A 20,940-nucleotide genomic window follows, 5' to 3' on the forward strand; every position below is an offset into this window, starting at 1 on the left:
TGTCATTTCCACACAAGCCAAAGATAAACAAGAAATGAATATTCATTGTATCATGCTATACTATGCTATACTGGCATGATTTATTTAAAAGTAGCTTTACACAATGCATGGCACGACCTGCTAGCAAACTTGCAAGAATCGAGTTCCAAGTAACTCGTGAGGGTAAGAATAGACAAGCCTTAACTCGGCCCACCTGTGTCCGCCTGTCATCCGCTATGCACTACAAGGGTAATGTAAATTTACAGCTTTTGTAAATGATACAAAACAGTTCAGGAAACATCCCAGAATGAGGGAATCTAGAGCATCCATCCACACCACATTAAGACTAGGAGACAAAACTGTGTGCTTCTTGTTAGGAGCAGGCTTTTAATTTCTTTAGAAGTCTTAGCACTAGCTAGAGAGAATACATAAAGCATAAATAGGGAAACCATTGCTGTGAGTTAAGTTGCAACTCGCGCTCGGAACAGTTCAGCGGTGCCAAAGGCTACAGTAAGTTCATCCTAGCGGGATGGTGATTTAAACAAAAATAATAATTTCAGTTAAAACACTGAACTGGTTCTAAGCATTGGCGGGCATCGCTGCAGCCCCCTCTGGCGATGGTTTTAGTTCCTTTATTTGTTTGATTAGGTAGGCTTTCTCATCGTTAAATTGCTCATCATCGGACCGGTCATTGTGAAAGTTGGTGAGAAACTCGACAAGCTTGTCTTGGTTTCTCAAAAGAATCGTTCGGATAGACTCTTGTTTGTTTGGGTTGGCGACAAAGACCTGCAAAAAAGGTGGGACGACTAAAGAAGGATTCAATGCTAATGACAGTAAGCTTGCTCATGCAATGACTTCATGGGCAAACGTCTAGCATTATATGTATATATACAGATGTACAGTGAAACCAGTACTTACCAAATGCCTAGCATTATATGTATATACACATATGTACAGTGAAACCAGTACTTACCAAACATCTAGCATTATATGTATATACACATATGTACAGTGAAACCAGTCCTTACCAAACGTCTAGCATTATATGTATATACACATATGTACAGTGAAACCAGTACTTACCAAACGTCTAGCATTATATGTATATACACATATGTACAGTGAAACCAGTCCTTACCAAACGTCTAGCATTATATGTATATATACATATGTACAGTGAAACCAGTCCTTACCAAACGTCTAGCATTATATGTATATACACATATGTACAGTGAAACCAGTCCTTACCAAATGTCTAGCATTATATGTATATACACATATGTACAGTGAAACCAGTACTTACCAAATGCCTAGCATTATATGTATATACACATATGTACAGTGAAACCAGTACTTACCAAACGTCTAGCATTATATGTATATACACATATGTACAGTGAAACCAGTACATACCAAATGCCTAGCATTATATGTATATACACATATGTACAGTGAAACCAGTACATACCAAATGCCTAGCATTATATGTATATATATACAGATATCTACAACCATTTGTTTTGCATTTTGACCATTTTACCAATAAGTTTTATTTGATAGCAAAAGTCAGTAAATGACAAGCGTTTTGTTTTCATTCGTTGTATACTTTGGAGTTATCATATATCACATACGGAGTAAGAGATATCTGTGGTATCTGTGTGGTATCTACACGATGACACAGTTTTCTGTCGGTGCCGACATAAATCTTTTTACATGTACTTACGTTCTTCAAACATTTATTCTGAGTGAAACAAAGCCAAGGCTATGATACAAACCAAGAATACAATACAACCCCCAACTCTTCTGACCGCTGTCTACCCACTTTCTGCGGTCTTCCCTTAACCTCGTCTAGACGGCCAACAAACCAAGCATTGTTTTCATTCGTTATTTCTCTGTTCTCTTTTCTTTTCATATGTACCTTTTCTAGTTATTATGTAATAATATAATTCTAACATGTATTTGTTACAGGTTTTAACCATTGCGTTTATTTATGATTTATACAAATGTTGTCCGGATTTTGTGGGGGCTTGAAATGCATTAGGGAATTTATATGGTAAAATAGGTTTCTAGTTAGGCTTTATACTTACGGAACGACTTCCGAAACAGATTAATTTCGCAAGTAGAGGTTTCGCACGCACGCATACATACATATAGATACATATATACGTTATACAAGTTAACAGTTGATATGATCAAATGAAGAGCGTGGAGTGGACGAATCCGATTTGCAGTGATTTTTAGCCATGTATTATTTTCTTTTACCCATATTATTATTATCTTACTCCACCAAAATTCTTTTTACAGCTTAGAATTTTCCTTAACATTTTAGTGATACGGACTGAGCACATATATACATATACTATTTGAATGTCCAGCGTCGCCGGGGTAGTAAAAAAGTTTTTGCACAGAAAATTTATTTTTGTGTAACATATAACAACAGTTACCATTCCAATTCTCAAACTTTATATCACGAGAAAAGTGTTTTTTTGTGGTTGAAACAAATTAAGAGAAGAAAATAAAACATCTGTAAAAGTGTTTAAATGTAAAAGTGAAATCATTAAAGAAATGGCTAAATAAAGTCTGTTTTGCTGCAATTACAATGAAAAATTCTTTGGTATACAATTACATGATTTTAATTCATTTCAGTGTTGGCATCATAAAGCGAAAATGTCATATGGAGTGATATAGAACCCCATAGTAATTATCTAATTCAAACACCCCTATGTAAAAATCATTAAAATTTTACATGCACTGTACATATTAAAAATTAGTAACCAAATAGTGAATGTTAACCTTAGTAAATGAAGTTACCGACAGCAACTTTAGTGCATTTTAGTGGTTATAGTCTGCAAGGAAACGTAACATCACAATGTACTACTTGCAGTACGTAGGGAGTTCTTACCTTCGAGACAGATGTATAACATAAACGTTGAATTTAACTTAAATGAAATTAGCTTACTCAACATATACTTGAAGCTAAGTTTTAGTAGTATTTTACTAAACTTCAACTTTGCCAGAGGCTAAAATTTTATCACTTATCCGTTTTTGGTTTCGCTTTTACTATAACTTATAACAAATAATGCAGAAGTGAGATAGAGAGAGAGAGCATCGTATCTCTTTCAGACATTGGGAAGGATTTCGGCGAATAGTATATTGACATTTCCGTTAATTCGCCATAATCAGTACACCGACTGACAAATTTCAATTTTGAGAGAGTTTTTTGTTGATATCATATGGCGGAAAACAGATGGAAAAATCGGAACATAAAAAGTCATCTTTGTATGGTGAGAACAAAAAAAATCATGTTCCATATTGTGAGACGAAAAAAATCGAATAACAGCGGCATCATAACCCGTGGCTGCAATTTATAAATCAATAATAAAAAGTGCACATTTAGCGTGTGCAATCGCGAAAAAGATATGCAGTATCTGGTAAGAGCAACTGGTGCGATACGATCGGCTTAGCCTTGTGGTTACTCGCTTGTTAGTAGACCTGCGATTTGATTGTTGGCAGTTTAAATCCAGTATGAAGATGATTCTTCATTGCTAAAACGTCATCGCTATAACCAGACAAGCGACAGACAAATGTTGATATTTATAGATATATACTTATGTATACGCATATGAATTACTGATGGCAACTCTCCAATAGCCTACCTTAAAAACGTGAAAAGCCTCAAACTGTATGTTCTTGCTCTTCTCTCGCAGCATGGTCATCATTAATTTCAGGTTCTTCTCATTGCTAATGTATTTCGTCATGATCGTGAAGTTGTGTCTATCTAGCAACAGCTCTCCCAACAGCTGCATAAAAACAGTGTTCAAGAGTGATTAATACATAACCATGTTAATTGTTATCAATTGTGTTTAATGGATCACGTTAACTGTTATAACCTTGATTTAAAATAAAGCTCATGAATAACATATATTCATGTTAGCTTTTATAGCTTACATTTATCATGTGACCAAGCATAGCCTGTGTCTAACATAGACAGTGTTATGGAGAATATCTTGGATTTATAGGAAGTTTAACACATGAAGTTTACAAGTTTAAAGAAATAAGTTTTTCACACTTTGATTTAAGTCAAAAAGTAAATTTAAGTTTGCCCCTGGTGTGGTAATACGGTCAAATAGGCGACATAATTCATATACGTGAGATGAGAGAAACTTGACAAATTAGGCTGTTTTGAAGAGACTGTCTTTGTTATGGAACCTACTCCTTCACTAAGAAGGAAAGTCAAACACGTCCTATGATCTATCTGATAGATAAATTGTTTGCATTAAAATAGAGTACTTACATCTATGTAATACTCATTATCTTTTATATAAATGATAGAGTGATTGCCTTGGGAGTGCCACACGGGGACCAATCGGTAGAGGTGGAACGAGACACGAGACGTCTCGAGTATCGACCTGTCTCGTCTCGGTCTCGTCTCGACTTAACTATTGCCAAACTCGAGACAGGAAATAGTACTACAGCGCCTGCGCACGACTGTTAAAACATGGCTTCTCACGGTAACAACAACAACTCCATATATTGGAGTTGTTGGATTGTAATGGATTGCGGGCAACTGCCTTTAAAATTATACCCGGTCAGTTACTACCTGCTGCTATTGATTATGTTGGCCACCGAGTCTAATCATGTAGTCCGGACAACGGCCCTGTTAATATATTGTAGTTCGATTCTGTGTCCTTAAAACAGATACCGGGTCGTATCCAATTACCCTGCGGATAATCCGATTTAATAAATAAGACTATTGCGGGTAAAATGTCTGTATTTTATCGTATCGTGTCCAAACACCAACTGCCCTTCATAAAATTCGGGCCTTTTTTATATACTACCAATTACGGATAAAACTTGCCCGGACACGGAGAAACGAACGAAAGGCTGTGTCGACCATAGTCCGTGTTCAATTAACAATGATATTATTGTTAGTTCAATATAAGAATATACATGTACACAGAAATTCATATAATTTCATGAGTACAATTTAAATATAATTCACATACTACAGTTAATACACAAACAAAACTTAACATTAATGAAACGATAAGAATGAAAGTGTTATCGTGTGTTCTTTTAGTTGCGGTATTTCTTTGTAGAGCGACGGCTATCGGTTTCATTACACATTACGGTACATTAAAAAGTAAGAACTATTCAATAGATGGTAAAAATATACATGTACAAAGCAATATGTTTATAATAATTATTATCAATCAAGCTCAAAATTCTTCGAAATATATAACTTCGCTATTTTAGAACTGTTTGTGTCACTTTTGTTTACAAAAAATACATGCATATCACTATTAAAATGTTGTATTTAAATCGTTTACACCAGGTGAAAATTCAATTTAAAAAGAGGTTTATCAATTTTATATGTATCAAGTACGCTAGTACTTGTGTAGTAAAATCATCACCAAATGCTCATTATTTTACTGTCTCGTGTCTCGAATTTTTACAAGACAGTGTCTCGAGTCTCGTCTCGAACTTGAAAAACCTGTCTCGTTCCACCTCTACCAATCGGCAAGCCGAGATGAAACTGCCCAATCAAGATGGCGGAATTCAGCCATCCTAGAACAATGGGGTTACATAACCTACATATTTAAGGACTAGTTTTAGCAGATGAAAGGAAGAGTAATTGTCTGATGATTGGCATCACTCAACCTAGGCTGGCCTTGAAATTCAGTCAGTTCAGATGTCAAGCTACTCAGGTGTGGGTTGAAAGTCTTAAAAACTATTATGAGTGAATCAGGTGTCAAATTATTTGGCATCTGAGGAGTGAGAGTCCTAACATTACATCTGGTCGTCTTAGTCTTTTGACAACATATGTGTATTCATTTCACCAGAGAGTATTATTAAAGGACATCTACTCGACTTTATTAATATCTAGCAGAATGCCCGACGTTGCACGGGTATTAAAAATCAACTAGTAAACAATGAGAGGTAATGTAGTTGCCTGCCACTTGCTATTAGCCTGGCACATTGCCAATGGCTACTTTGAGTAAGTTTATTAATAAGAGCTAACTACTTGCTCTCATGATTGAGCACGCATAAAATTACGCTACCGCTCTCCATGCGCTGTAACGGATAGCTGTAGCATGTTTACACCAAAATAACGACATATGTCACCTAATGAATCCATCAAGCTTGTGTGGCTTAATTGGTAAGGCATTGGATTGGTGAACTGGAGGGTCTGAGTTCAAATCTTCTGCGATACGGACTCTTCATTCTAAGATTTTAATAGCCATAGCCGGACATACCGAAGGACAGACACAAACTTTGAGAAATATATAGATGACCAACACGTCAAATCCATCACTATTATCAATTAATTGTGATTTGACTCCTATATTACTCGTCATTGTTATTGATGTTGTATTGGATGTTTATTAGAACTTAACAGACTCTTTATTATATGATGTCATGATAACTATATGGTAACTAAATGATAACTATGTTGTAACTATATGGTAACTATGTGGTAACTATATGGTAACTATATGGTAACTACAGTGAAACATGGATAACTCAAACTTCACGGGACCGAGCAAAAGTGTTTGAGTTATCAGAGCGTTCAAGTTATCAGAGCAGTCACAAGTGAATGTATTTATCAGTAGATACATATACAAACTACATGTATATATAAAACTAAAATATAGGTTGTTTGTTGTAAGTTAAAGGGCATCTGATGTAGAGTTTTAAAGTATTCATCAGAAAATATAGATATTTTTATACACTTGAGATTTGTGTGTTGTTTTAGGTGATGTGACTGCCAGAACTTTTTCAGATTAAAATTGGCAAAACCTAATCGCGGTTAAAACGCTCAGAAGACATTTTTTCTTCTGAGTGTTTTACTCGAGATCAATTTTGCCAATTTTAATCTTAAAACGTCTTGTCAGTCACATCACCTAAAACTGCAAACAAATCTCAGCCCAATAGAAAAATATCTATTCTTTCTGATAATTTTTAAAACTGGACATAAGTAAACATTTATGACCAATGCAAAAAAGCATGCTTTACATCTGATCAGTTGTTTCATTTTAAAAACTTATCGAGTGTAGTCTGTGACAAGGTATTTTTTTGACAAAGATCAACAGTGTGACTTATTGTAGAAATAGATTTTAAACAGTTATTATAGTCCTTGCACTCTCTCGTATCTATAAAATGTCTGAGGACATCTAAAGCGTTGTTTGCATCAGCCAAGGTAGGTGGATCAGGTTCAACAATCTCAGCCTCATCCTCTCTATCGGACTCATCGAGAGTACCACAATATGTCACGAACTGCACAATCTCTGCATCACTCAAATGCTCAGCAACAGTAATGTCTGCATCAACCACTAAAAGCTCATCTGCAAAACCAAACTTGAATTTAAGCTAAAGTAACACTATTTTTAAAACATTTGTTAGGCACCTTAGACAGTCATAAATTTAGCCCTTTATCGGGTCGAGTTCATAATAATGTAACAGCATTGGCTATTTCAAGATTACTTACTTGCTGTCACATTTGATGTAGAATCTATGGTGTGTAGTAAAGATTTAGATTTCTCACAGTGTCACCTTCTTCATTATCATCAGCAGTTGAAGTTGCATCTGTTTGATCAAGCTTGGTATGACCAAACCCGTGGTGAAAACAGTTGGCAATCGTTTCTTTTGTGACACGGCTCCATGCTCTGTCCACCCAGCGTATTGCTTGCAAAACATTGATAGAAGCTTCTGGCTTCTTTCCATGAGTGTCAATGTAATCAACAGTGAATTGCAAAACTTGCTGACGATGGTAAGATTTAAAGTTTGAATGATTCCTTGGTCCATAGGTTGCAGCACGCTTGTGGTATTGGGTGGTGTAAAAAGAAGCCTGATTGACATAAGCCCATTCATAGTTGGGTGTGCTGAACAGTTGTCAATGATGAGAAGCACTTTTCTGTTTTTTCTGGTCATCCGACGATCAAAATCTCTTACCCATGTTTGAAAGATGTCACTCACCATCCAAGCATTCTTATTGTGGTAATACTGACATGGAAGGTTAGTAACATTTTTAAAACAGCGGGGATTTTTGAACTTTCCTATTACAATAGGAACTTCCTTCTCGGTGCCCGACATATTAGCGCAAAGTGCCACAGTCAGTCTTTCTTTTGACAACTTCCCTCCACTACACTTCTCCCCTTTAAAGTGCAACGTTTTGTCGACCATGAGCTTGTAAAACAACCCGGTTTCGTCCATATTGAATATGTCATCATAAGTGTACGTTTGAAGTAATGGAGTAAGCACCTCTTCTTTCCACTTTTCCACTTCTCCAACATTAACTGAAGATGACTCTCCAACAACTATTTCACTGCCAATAGAATGCATTTTCTTCCACCTGTCGATCCAACCATGAGAAACAGTAGTATCTTTTCCTAAATCCTGTAAAAACTTGTTAGTCTTTTCTAACAAAATTGGCCCATCGATAGGTACGCCTTCACTACGCACTTGTCTAAACCAAGTCAATAATACACCATCCAAATCATCGTGCGACGTTGAACGATCTATTAGCCTTGATGAATTTTGGTCACATAACGATCTTATTCTTTGTTTTTGTTTAATCCATGTTGACACTGTACTTTTTGGAAGATTTTCTCTTTTTGATAATGCTGATAGCTTTTGCCCTACTTCGATTTCCTCGAGTACTTTAAGTTTGTCAGGTTTCCACGCTTTTCTTTGCTTGCGTGATGCCATCGTAAAGCGGATGTCTGTTGTAGCGGACGCCAAGCCACGAGCCTATTTGTGACATTTTATCTTTATGTATCCGCATATAATCACTGTTACAATATGTACCGTAAGTCCTTATGCTCAAGCCGCGCGACTTGTCGTTGAGCGCGGCTTCTGGTTCAAGGTAATAAGCCGCGGCTAAATCCAAGTTTTTAAAACTTACGTGAAGCTTAGGGCGGCTTCTCGATAAATGCGGTCTCTGCTCAGTTCCGCGCTATAACCATAGAACCGCAGTCATGATACACTTTTATGTACGGGATTTTGGCAACCTACTCGTTTATTTTCAGGGTCATGTTTATGGAATACTTTAGACTACCGAAGAATTTATCGCTAATGTTTAACTCACCACAGTCGTAGGTCATTAAAACCGTTTCATTCCTGACCGCATATTTCCATAAACGTGAAGCCCTCTAACAGCGCAATAAAAATTTAGCTGAGACATGACAAAAAGTTGTTGATGCAAGGGTTTAGAAATTTTAATTCGAACTTGGAAGTAAAAGAAAATTCTTTTCACATGTACTGATGTAGCCTGTTTTCTTATTCAAGAGTACTGGGTATAACGAAACCCTTCTCAACACTCGCTCCTGAAGGGGTCAAGGACGACAAAACCTCGGTCATTAGCCGCGGTCTGTGGGCATACGCGGCTTGTTGGAGGATTATTTTTTCTTTCGTGAATCATCTGGTTTTGAGCACAAGCTGCGCGGCTTGAGCTCACATGAGGACTTACGGTATTTTGCATGCTGTGTCTATCTTTATTAAATCTTTATCACTAACGCCTTCTAACGTTTATAGCTTGGCCGTAACTGAGCGAACGTCTTAGCGACCCTATTAATCATCTTTATACGATTTCTTTTCCGGTTCCATTATACGGTACGGGGGAAATTATATGTACATTATACGCGTATAAAAAGCGCTTTCGTTAAGAAAGCGGAGTAGTCTCAGCTCCGCGACTAGTGGAAACTCCTTGGAAATAAATTGAACGGAAACCATGTTTGTGAATTCGGCAAAAAACTGTTCGAGTTAACGGTGCCGAGGTCGAGTTATATAAAGCCATTTATCTTTGCGTGGGAACGGACCAAGCAAATCCATTCGCGTTAACCATGTGTTCGCTATATCCGAGGGCGAGTTATCCATGTTTAACTGTATATGGTAACTATGTGGTAACTATATGGTAACTATATGGTAACTATGTGGTAACTATATGGTAACTATGTGGTAACTATATGGTAAGTATATGGTACCTAGGGGGTGAAATTAATAGAGCAATTGCAGCCACTAAAATCAAATTCAGCTTTACTAAAATGAAATATTTTACATATATGTTGTTTTCCTAACTCGAAGATCGAGTAAAACAAACTTAAAAATTGAACAGTAATAAACTTAAGTGACTTTCAAAATATTGTAATGATGCAACTCGTATCAACAGATGGCTGCTGATATCCAACTTAAAAATTCCTAAGCAATTCATAGGTAAGGAAAATAGGTTAGATAGCAACCGTGTTACAGAAAGATTATAGCCTAATGGTCTAGCGCACCCTCAGAATGGCAGGTTGGGGTGCAATGCCACCAGTGGCAACAGGTAAGGTATCTGTCCTTAAATTTCCTCTTAAACCTAACCTCTTGCATGTATGTGAGTGGTGTTTTATTGCGTAACATTTATGGTTGAAGCATAGAAAATAACAAAAAGTTCAAATGCAGCAAAATGGACTGTCTGGTAGCAGCAGGATAGCCCCGCTGGCAGCTCGCAGAAGAACAGACACAACCATGGCGTCACACAGACGAGCGAGCACCAGTAGCACCAGCGGCGCCACCGTCACCGGCTGCCCACAAGCACTCTGTCAGCTTCACTTTTAAAAAGTAGCCAAAGCTGTTGGACTCATGGAAGAAGACTCGCATGTGGGTCAGTGAAACTTAATCTTTATGTAATGTTTTATTGCGTATAGGTATACATATATATATAGGTATACATATACATAGGTATTGCGTATAGGTATACATATATATATAGGTATACATATACATAGGTATTGCGTATAGGTATAGTATACAGGTAAATACTTATAGGTGAAGCATATATAACAAAAAGTACAAACATAAAACAAAATGGACTGTCCCATAACTCGAAACTAGCAGCAAGACAGCCCCATATGTCAAACAGCCCAGCTGACAGTTTGCAGAAGAACAGACACAGTTATGACAACACACAGATAAGCGAGCACCGGCAGCACCAGCAGTGCCACCGTCACCCCACAAGCACTCTGCCAGCTTTACTTTAATAACACTTGACACCATATCATGAAAGTCATTCAAGTAGTTACATTGTAATTTACTGGTTAATTTTGTACTATGGCTATGAATTGATGTTTCCATCAGGTGATATTCCTAAAACTGTGTATGACCTTGTACAGTAATTGGCATTTTCTTAATAAAAACTAAACCAAGTGAATAAGGCAAATGTTTCCGAGTGTTTTTACAATTTACAAGTAATATTCAGGAGCATGTAATATAATCCTTCAGCTTTGCCCTTTAACAGAAAGTTCTTACAAATGTTAATGTATTAGTAAATGTAGTAGTAATATCCTACACATTTGTGACTCGCAAAAAATAGTCCTTGAATCCAGTAAACTATCCAGCATACGCATTAGTTTGTTAGAAAAGAAGTGGCTGAAAAGGTGTTTAAGTTACCCGCTAACACATGCGCCAAGGTAAACCAGATCAGATGAGATGGTAATATGACACACTGTGAGATATAGGATAAGTATTTGACAACTGGAGGCCTGTGAGAATTAAATAAAATCGTCATAGACCACGAGCATAGACGACTGGCATAGACGACGGGACAACTACAACTGTAAACAGTGTCACGGTCACTAGCGACAATATGCCACACTCCCATCTAATCTCTCTAATATAAACACTCCACTAGAGATAAAAGCCATCTATCCTAAACATTACAATCATGCTAGACTCCACCCCTTCTCTATTTAAACGCCCATTATACACTCATGAAATTAATGACAATTTTTTGATCATTAGCTGATGTAGCTTTAATTTGACCTCTTTGTACCATTTTTACAAAGGTTAACAGCGCTGTGGTAGGCATCTAGCCATACATTGTGACGTTTTACATGTGAGATAGTAGTACATATATGTAATAGTAGTACATATATTTGATATTAGTACATACATGTGATAGTAGTACATTGTGTGATAATTGTATATATGTGTGATAGTACATACTTGTGTTAGTAGTACATAATAGATGAACAAGTAAATAATTTACCTTCAGAGCTTGTCTCCTTGTAACGTAATTCTCTGAGTTCAGAAGACGCTGATAGTAATCAAAGAAGCGGTCATAATTTTCTTCTAGAAATTCAGCAACAACAGTTTTGTGCTTGGTTAGGGTATCCTGTAAAATAGGGATCAGTGTTAGGATATCCTGCAAATAGAGATCAGTGTTAGGGTAGCCTGTAAAATAAAGATCAGTGTTATGGTATCTTGTCATATAGAGATCAGTGTTAGTGTATCCTGTCATATAGAGATCAGTGTTAGGGTATCCTGTCAAATAGAGATAAATGTTAGGATATCCTGTCAAATAGAGATAAATGTTAGGATATCCTGTCTTATAGAGATCAGAGTTAGGGTATCCTGTCTTATAGAGATCAGAGTTAGGGTATCCTGTCTTATAGAGATCAGAGTTAGGGTATCCTGTCTTATAGAGATCAGAGTTAGGGTATCATGTCTTATAGAGATCTGTGTTAGGGTATCCTGTCTTATAGAGATCAGAGTTAAGGGGTGGTCACACGAGCGCCGAACCGAACTAAATGACGCAGAACGACATCGTTTTCAGCTCTAAAAAGTTCGGCTGAGGACATTTCTGGCCGAAACGAACTATTTCGGTACTGTTCGAAATTTCGTGCCGAACCCTCGCTCTTATTGGCTGCTTAAAATTCTAGAATTCTAGCGAGCACGCGTCACATTTCTTCTTACGTGCGTGTGAGTAAAGTTAAAAAAGAAATGGGACGATACTTTTATTTCGTTAAATAAACAACATGAAGCAATTTACGACAAGGTTCACCCGGACTTGTGATTGGGTTGCATAAATGTAAGATGTTGCACTTAAGTTTTGCATAAATGTAAGGGAATGGTTGTGATTTTCTTTCGTGTAGAATATAAGTAATGTGTCATATTCATCCTGATGAACTATCGTTGACTGATTTATTTATGTAAAACCACAGTACTATGATAAAGACTGTTTTTGTTTGTTATGTACTCAGCATAGAAAAACATTCATATGTTAATAAAAAAATATAATTATGTTGATGGGAAGGGTTAGCAAAATATTTGTATCGAGTGATTTATTTTGAGCAGCCGAACGATCTTCTGATAAATCTGCTGTGTAATTATAATTTATAATTGTTCCTCAAAGTTTTTTTTGTTTACAATAGAAATATTTAACTCAAATACATAACAACTACTAATGAAACCGTGTCCTGTCTCTATACATATGGTATCTACGAAGCGAAGTGACTTCGGTGGCCGTGTGACATGTGCCACGAACCGAACCAGCCTCCGAACCGAACCTACGTCGGTTCGGTGCTCGTCTGACCACGCCTTTAGGGTATCCTGTCAAATAGAGATCACCTTAGTCCAGCATTGGTCACCATAGTCCAGCATTGGTCCCTTTGAGCGAGTCATTTAAGTTCAGATGTGTGATATAAATCTACATTTGCCTTTCAAAAGAAATTTTCAAACTCTCCCTACCATTATTCACACAATAGTGACTCAGTAACAAATAGTAAACATTATTCCCACAATAGTGTGACTCAGTAACAAATAGTAAACATTATTCCCACAATAGTGTGAGTCCGTACCAAATAGTGAACATTATTCACACAATAGTGTGACTCAGTAACAAATAGTAAACATTATTCACACAATAGTGTGACTCAGTAACAAATAGTAAACATTATTCACACAATAGTGTGACTCAGTAACAAATAGTAAACATTATTCACACAATAGTGTGACTCAGTAACAAATACTAAACATTATTCACACAATAGTGTGACTCGGTAACAAATAGTGAACAACTTCTAGTTGAAGGAGATGAACTAAAGGAAAACAGAGCAATATGTAATGCTGGTGATTACATAGAGATCAGTGTTGGGGTATCCTGTCAACTCAGTAACAAATAGTAAATAGTGTGACTCAGTAACAAATAGTAAACAACTTTCAGTTGGAGGAGATGAACTAAAAGAAAACAGAGCACTATGTCATGCTGGTGATTACATAGAAAAACATCAATTTGATGTTGAGCTTGGATGACTGCCAACAATGGCGAAGGTACTATGTTGAGTGGGTGACAAGTGAGCTTGGATGACTGCCAACAATGGCGAAGGCACTATGTTGAGTGGGTGACAAGTGAGCTTGGATGACTGCCAACAATGGCGAAGGTACTATGTTGAGTGGGTGACAAGTGAGCTTGGATGACTGCCAACAATGGCGATGGTACTATGTTGAGTGGGTGACAAGTGAGCTTGGATGACTGCCAACAATGGCGAAGGTACTATGTTGAGTGGGTGACAAGTGAGCTTGGATGACTGCCAACAATGGCGAAGGTACTATGTTGAGTGGGTGACAAGTGAGCTTGGATGACTGCCAACAATGGCGGAGCTACTATGTTGAGTGGGTGACAAGTGAGCTTGGAAGACTGCCAACAATGGCGAAGGTACTATGTTGAGTGGGTGACAAGTGAGCTTGGATGACTGCCAACAATGGCGAAGGTACTATGTTGAGTGGGTGACAAGTGAGCTTGGATGACTGCCAATAATGGCTAAGCTACTATGTTGAGTGGGTGACAAGTGAGCTTGGATGACTGCCAACAATGGCTAAGCTACTATGTTGAGTGGGTGACAAGTGAGCTTGGATGACTGCCAACAATGGCGAAGCTACTATGTTGAGTGGGTGACAAGTGAGCTTGGATGACTGCCAACAATGGCGAAGCTACTATGTTGAGTGGGTGACAAGTGAGCTTGGATGACTGCCAACAATGGCGAAGCTACTATGTTGAGTGGGTGACAAGTGAGCTTGGATGACTGCCAACAATGGCGGAGCTACTATGTTGAGTGGGTGACAAGTGAGCTTGGATGACTGCCAACAATGGCGGAGCTACTATGTTGAGTGGGTGACAAGTGAGCTTGGATGACTGCCAACAATGGCGAAGCTACTATGTTGAGTGGGTGACAAGTGAGCTTGGATGACTGCCAACAATGGCGGAGCTACTATGTTGAGTGGGTGACAAGTCATTGATGAGCTAAAAAAAGATTAACATGAAGGAATTGTGAAACACGAATTCTACAAACTTGTTACGTTCAGAGCGGTTCATACTGTGACTTTTGGATTTGTCCACCCTTCAAGTGACATTTCACATTCTGAGAATTATGCATTCTTGTTGCGGCCTACACAACACTTATTACTGTACTGAGAAAAAAACAGAAGCATTAGACTGTTATAATACATTGACAGCAACTAAAAATAGTATATTCTGCATTTACTGAATCTGCACTATTAAAAACAAACAGCCATCAATAAATACAAAACTTGCCGCCTCTCAAACTATAGCAATACAACATTGCTCCGCCTCTCAAACTATAGCAATACAACATTGCTCCGCCTCTCAAACTATAGCAATACAATATTGCTCCGCCTCTCAAACTATAGCAATACAATATTGCTCCTCCTCTCAAACTATAGCAATACAATATTGCTCCTCCTCTCAAACTATAGCAATACAACATTGCTCCGCCTCTCAAACTATAGCAATACAACATTGCTCCGCCTCTCAAACTATAGCAATACAACATTGCTCCGCCTCTCAAATTATAGCAATACAACATTGCTCCGCCTCTCAAACTATAGCAATACAACATTGCTCCGCCTCTCAAACTATAGCAATACAACATTGCTCCGCCTCTCAAACTATAGCAATACAACATTGCTCCGCCTCTCAAACTATAGCAATACAGTAATACTTCGACTTACGAGCTTAATGCGTTCTGAGACTGAGCTCGTATATCAATTTACTCGCATGTTGGTGCAATTTACTTATATATAGAACAATTAAATATATATTGATTGATTTCCATACTAAAAAAATGCAAATAAAACACTCAAAACCAGATATTGTAACAGAAAGAACATGTTGGTTATTGTCCTAACTTACCACATGCTTTCAAAAAGCAACAAATTAAAAATAATGCAAGGAAATGTGATTAATTAAAATGTAAAATTAGATACATACAATAGCAGCTAACGCTAGGATTTGCCAGAGAGAGATAAGTTATCCTTCATTACAACAGTTGACTTTGATAAATTTGGATTTTATCAAAGACTTAAATGACAAACTTAGAAGTAAATCTAAAAGCTAAAATCTAAAACTTTCATTTTTATCTGTAATCGTCAATCTTTAATTAAGATTTCTTCGGCGTTCATAGTTTGAAGTTTCTTCTTGCTAGTTAGCTAATTTTTCCTTTGTTTCGCTCTCACGACCAGCCAGCCGTTTTAAGAGACACCTATCTAAGGACGTTTGCCTTTGTCGCCCTTTCAACATGTTGCGAGTAGGACGAACACATGTGTCGTCACAAAGGGTTAATGCACGACCACTAGCTAACTTGTCCAAATGTCTATTTTTTAGTCTTGATAGATAGCGCCGACCTTTTCACATAGCATCGTTTCAGTTACGCTGTAACCGGCCAATTGCTTGTATTTTATCCAAAGCTTGATATGAGCAGTCTCTCCTTCAGCGGTCGTGAAGATCGCTACGCCGTTTAGAAACTGTGGTTAGTCCTTCTGTAAACTAAATGCCCTAAATATAATCCTTCTGTTTGATAATTGTGGATGTATTTCTGTCATATTGCTGAGCTAGATCAATCAAGCATACACATTTCGCATATTTTTCAATAATTCTTCGTTCAATATCAATTGTTATCATTCGCTTTTTCTTTCATTTTACTGGCAGACTTTCGGTCTACGCACAGTACTTTTAATTCACAAAATTCTGCACTGAAAATCGCACACAAAAACACGGTACAAAAGTATAACCTGAGCAGTTGAAAAATACAGAGTGATGCTGTTCTCATAAAACACCTCCGAACTACTTGGCAACTGACTCACGTGCTCCTATCTCAAACATGGCTCGTATGTTAGTGCTAAAACTTGCTTAAAAGCTGGTTCGTATCTCAAGTTTCTCGTACGTTGGGGCACTCGTAAGTTGAAGTATTACTGTACAACATTGCTCATAATGACAGACAGCGGTATACGATAGAAAACTTAGAAAGTGAACTTAACAAATTAGGATTAGGATCAGGAAGGATAATGCACAGGTATGTTGGTAGTAGACCTAGTTATTGTCATAAGCATCAGACCCTCTTAAACAATGTCCTACATAAGTCTTGGATACAAGAATACAAACGTGTAATAATGAGCTAGACATAGCCTAAGTTCTCTCAGCATTGTCTTGTTAGCCGTGTTAATCGTCTGCTACACAGCTATAAGAACAATACTTGGCAGTTGTGTCATTGACCTTCGATACAGTTCAAGCACAAGCGAATTAGCCGATTATACTAAGTACATGATTAAATAATAGAATAATTGGTAAAATAATGTGATCAGTTTTGCAGTCATGTGTAGACATAATTGACATCACTCCTTCGTGATGAAGGAAACGAGGAATGAAGGTGTATGACAAGTCAAAAGAGAACTAGTGATTCGTAGAACTCACCTTAAATGTTGAGAAAGCGTCTGAAGAGATGTCAAAGGTTGACATTTCGACATAGTTAAAGAAGTCAAAAAACTTATCGTTAAGGAGGATAATTTTGCAGAGGCTCTCATGCCTGAGACACTCCCGTAACATGAGCCCGCAGTGCAGAGCGATGTCTTGGTTCTCGTACCTACATGCAGATGGTAATACTGTATGCGCTGTAATAAAGATTAGTTCTTTGGTTTACATACCGATGTGCAGGTGAGGGGTACTGTACAAGCCCGTAATGCAAGGAATTGCATTACAGGCTAATGCAAGGCTACTCATGCATGATTTTCAAACTCTTGCATGAGTAGGATACCACAGAGCTCTGCGGTCCGTGAATAACTAGTGTCTCAGAGAAACAACAACTCAAGTTATTAAATAAGTCTGGACAGAGAGATAACAATGAAAGACAACTTGATAGCCTACAAACCCATTAAGCAAGAGAAAGAGAGTGTCGGGACGTCCTGCTAAATATTCTACAGTAGGAGTTCTTGAAGATATCTGCCTTCGAACTAAGTTATTGAAGACTTGAGCTACATCCTTCTTTCTCTGCAAATACAAACAAGTAAAAAAATAAAGAAAAGCTATAGATGCTGCGTGCGGAGGTTTGCAATTCATACTATAACACTTGAGTATAAAAGGTACTAGACACAATAAGGTATACTTTGTATCTAGACATAAGAAGTACTGGATACAATAAGGTATACTTTGTATAAACATATAAGGTATACTTTATATAGACATAAGAAGTACTAGACACAATAAGGTATACTTTATATAGACATAAGAAGTACTAGACAAAATAAGGTATACTTTGTATAGACATAAGAAGTACTAGACAAAATAAGGTATACTTTGTATAGACATAAGAAGTACTATATACAATAAGGTATACTTTATATAGACATAAGAAGTACTAGACACAATAAGGTATACTTTATATAGACATAAGAAGTACTAGACAAAATAAGGTACACTTTGTATAGACATAAGAAGTACTATATACAATAAGGTATACTTTGTAGAGACATAAGTATTAAACCCCATGTTTTGTATAGATATGCATCATACAGTCAAATACTGACTAATGATTACCTTAGCATACACATTTCTCGACTTACAGTCTTGGATTTGAGTAAATCTCAGTCTCAGCATATCATTTTTAAAGTTTCTTGAGACATGGCAGCTTTGTTAATCAGTGCATATCAACGCTGTCGCCCTTCACATAGTTTGGTTTTGTGGTTTTTAAATACTATTCTAAATTACTCCATCTTTCCCTTTTTGATCTTAAAACTATGGAATAAAAGACTAGTGTGGAAGGTAGAAGTGGCAATGAAAAAGCAATGCTTTGTTAGAATTAATACAACGAATAACGAAAAAACATAAGAAAACATCTTTGAACTAATTCTCAAGAAATCCCTGAAGCAGTCTAGTAGCTATTATGAGTAAGAAAGTTAAGGTGATGAGAAGAAGAAGAAGAAGGCTCAAACTAATAATAGTGGAGAAGCTGGCCATAACCAAAAAATATTTATGATGTAAAGTTATCCAATATATAAACAGAGATGTAGCTAGACCAACACTGCATCTCCATTTCTACATACGCACCATCCGCCGTCTGGATAGACAAGGCTGCACCTCAATCTACTTGCTTTGAAGGTAGAGGGAAGTGAAAATAACAGTCTCCTTTTATTTATTCATACTTTATATATTTTAGTTTATTTATCGAATTAGCTTTTTACCTACATAGTTTTATATTTATAGTTATACATTTGTTTCAATGCCACATGTAATGGCCTGAAGTATTTATCGTAAAATCCATGCTGATTCATCTGATGCTGAGTGAACTAAACCAAAATGCAATGCTTTCTTTATAAGAATACACAAAACAAATACATATTAGAATGATCTTACTTTTATCTATGAATGGTTGACTGTACCAAACAACGTAACATTTGTATTGACAAGAGATACCGAAATAGATCAGAGCAAGCGCAAGAAAAACCACAGACTGTAAAAAAACTAATGACAGACCTCAAAGTCTATGCGATGCAGGTTGAGAATGAGGGAATGAAGGAGGTGTGAGCCATATATCTCCTGGCTCAACTGCGCTATTATATCCTGCTGAGGCTCTTGTTCAGCACTGCCGTACAGCGTCTGCTTGATTCCTGCAATCGTCTTAGCTACCTCTTCATTTGCCTGTCAATTCAAATTGTCACAGTCAATCACTTTCGCCTGCAAATTTATCAGCTGCAACTCAGAAGCAGATGGAGAGTAAACCTGAATAACTTAATTCACCTATGTGTGTGTGAGAAAACTCTGAACATCACAACTAGAGCATGATAGCTTGAAAGACATTTAATGTATTTATTGTATTTCATTTCTCTTCTACCAGTAGATGTTATACAATCGAAATTTACCTTTTCTATTTTCTTTTTATCCTGACTTTTATCCAGTGTGTCTAATGCATCCCGCAAAGCCTTGACAGTTTCCGCAGGACTTCTGTGTGACTTGCCAAAGCGAGGCATTGTAAAGGCGACCAATTAACCCTCAAATCAAGCCATGCACCTCATTCTGCAGGCAAAAGCAAAATTAAACCAGAGCTAGCCTTGAGTTTAGTATGTCAATATTATTTGTTTATCTGATTCCCTGATAGACAAACACGCATAGAAGGACTGCTATATTAAGGACTGCTCACAACCGTAAAAAATTCAGCCAGCTTCTACTTATTATCAGTTTAGAAAGTCACTATGTTTTGCAGTTTAAGGCTTCAGTTTCAATGAACTACAGTATCAGATTTTAAAACCAGACGAAATAAAGATGCGGCAACTTGTGAACACAATTACTGTCGCTTTTAGCACATGATAAATCGAGTCGTTAAGATTGTTAATTGCCAAAATAAATAAAACCTCTACGGTAAAACAAGAACACGTAATTGTTGAAGTTGTAAAAAAGGTTTAAGCTCATTTTACAGACTGGCATTTAGCCACCTTAGCGCTTGTATTGTTAGCTAAAATTAGTTCAAATCAGAAAAAATAGAGTGAAACCACACAAAAGGAATACCTATTGACTAGTACGCCACCTTACTCAAATGACATCGTGCATTTTGTACCATACATAGTTTAAGGCCTGAGCTTTACTTGGCTCCGAGCAAGGTTTAGGGCTTTTTAATTTTATGATTGGATTTTATTAGCAGCGACTAGTTTGAGCGTTTTAATAATAGAGTGTTTAAATGACATAATAAAGAGCGTACTGACCAAACGAAAATATATATGGGGGATTTTTACGTCGACAGAGACAAGCCAAAAAGGCTTCTACAGCAGTTCGCGATGTTAGTTCCTTCAATATTTAATACAGGTAAAAGTTTAGTCTAGTACATGAGCTAAATACGACTTTTTGTTTTTAGCGTCAGTAAT

General features: G+C 37.1%; 1 protein-coding gene across 1 annotated transcript; it reads right to left on the reverse strand.

The window, feature by feature from the left end:
- Positions 1-341: 341 nt before the first annotated feature.
- LOC137405589 (protein Mo25-like) lies at positions 342-20,875 on the reverse strand. The gene is made up of 8 exons (XM_068091895.1): positions 20,782-20,875; positions 19,945-20,098; positions 19,559-19,723; positions 17,958-18,076; positions 17,504-17,672; positions 12,005-12,130; positions 3,636-3,779; positions 342-765 (listed from the first exon to the last, which is right to left on the reverse strand). Exons 2-8 carry the CDS (start codon positions 20,050-20,052, stop codon positions 559-561), a joined length of 1,038 nt encoding a protein of 345 aa, XP_067947996.1. The 5' UTR covers positions 20,053-20,098; positions 20,782-20,875; the 3' UTR covers positions 342-558.
- Between the last annotated feature and the right edge of the window lie 65 nt (positions 20,876-20,940).

The sequence above is a fragment of the Watersipora subatra genome, chromosome 10 (genome assembly GCF_963576615.1).
Source record: "Watersipora subatra chromosome 10, tzWatSuba1.1, whole genome shotgun sequence".
Taxonomy (NCBI): domain Eukaryota; kingdom Metazoa; phylum Bryozoa; class Gymnolaemata; order Cheilostomatida; family Watersiporidae; genus Watersipora; species Watersipora subatra.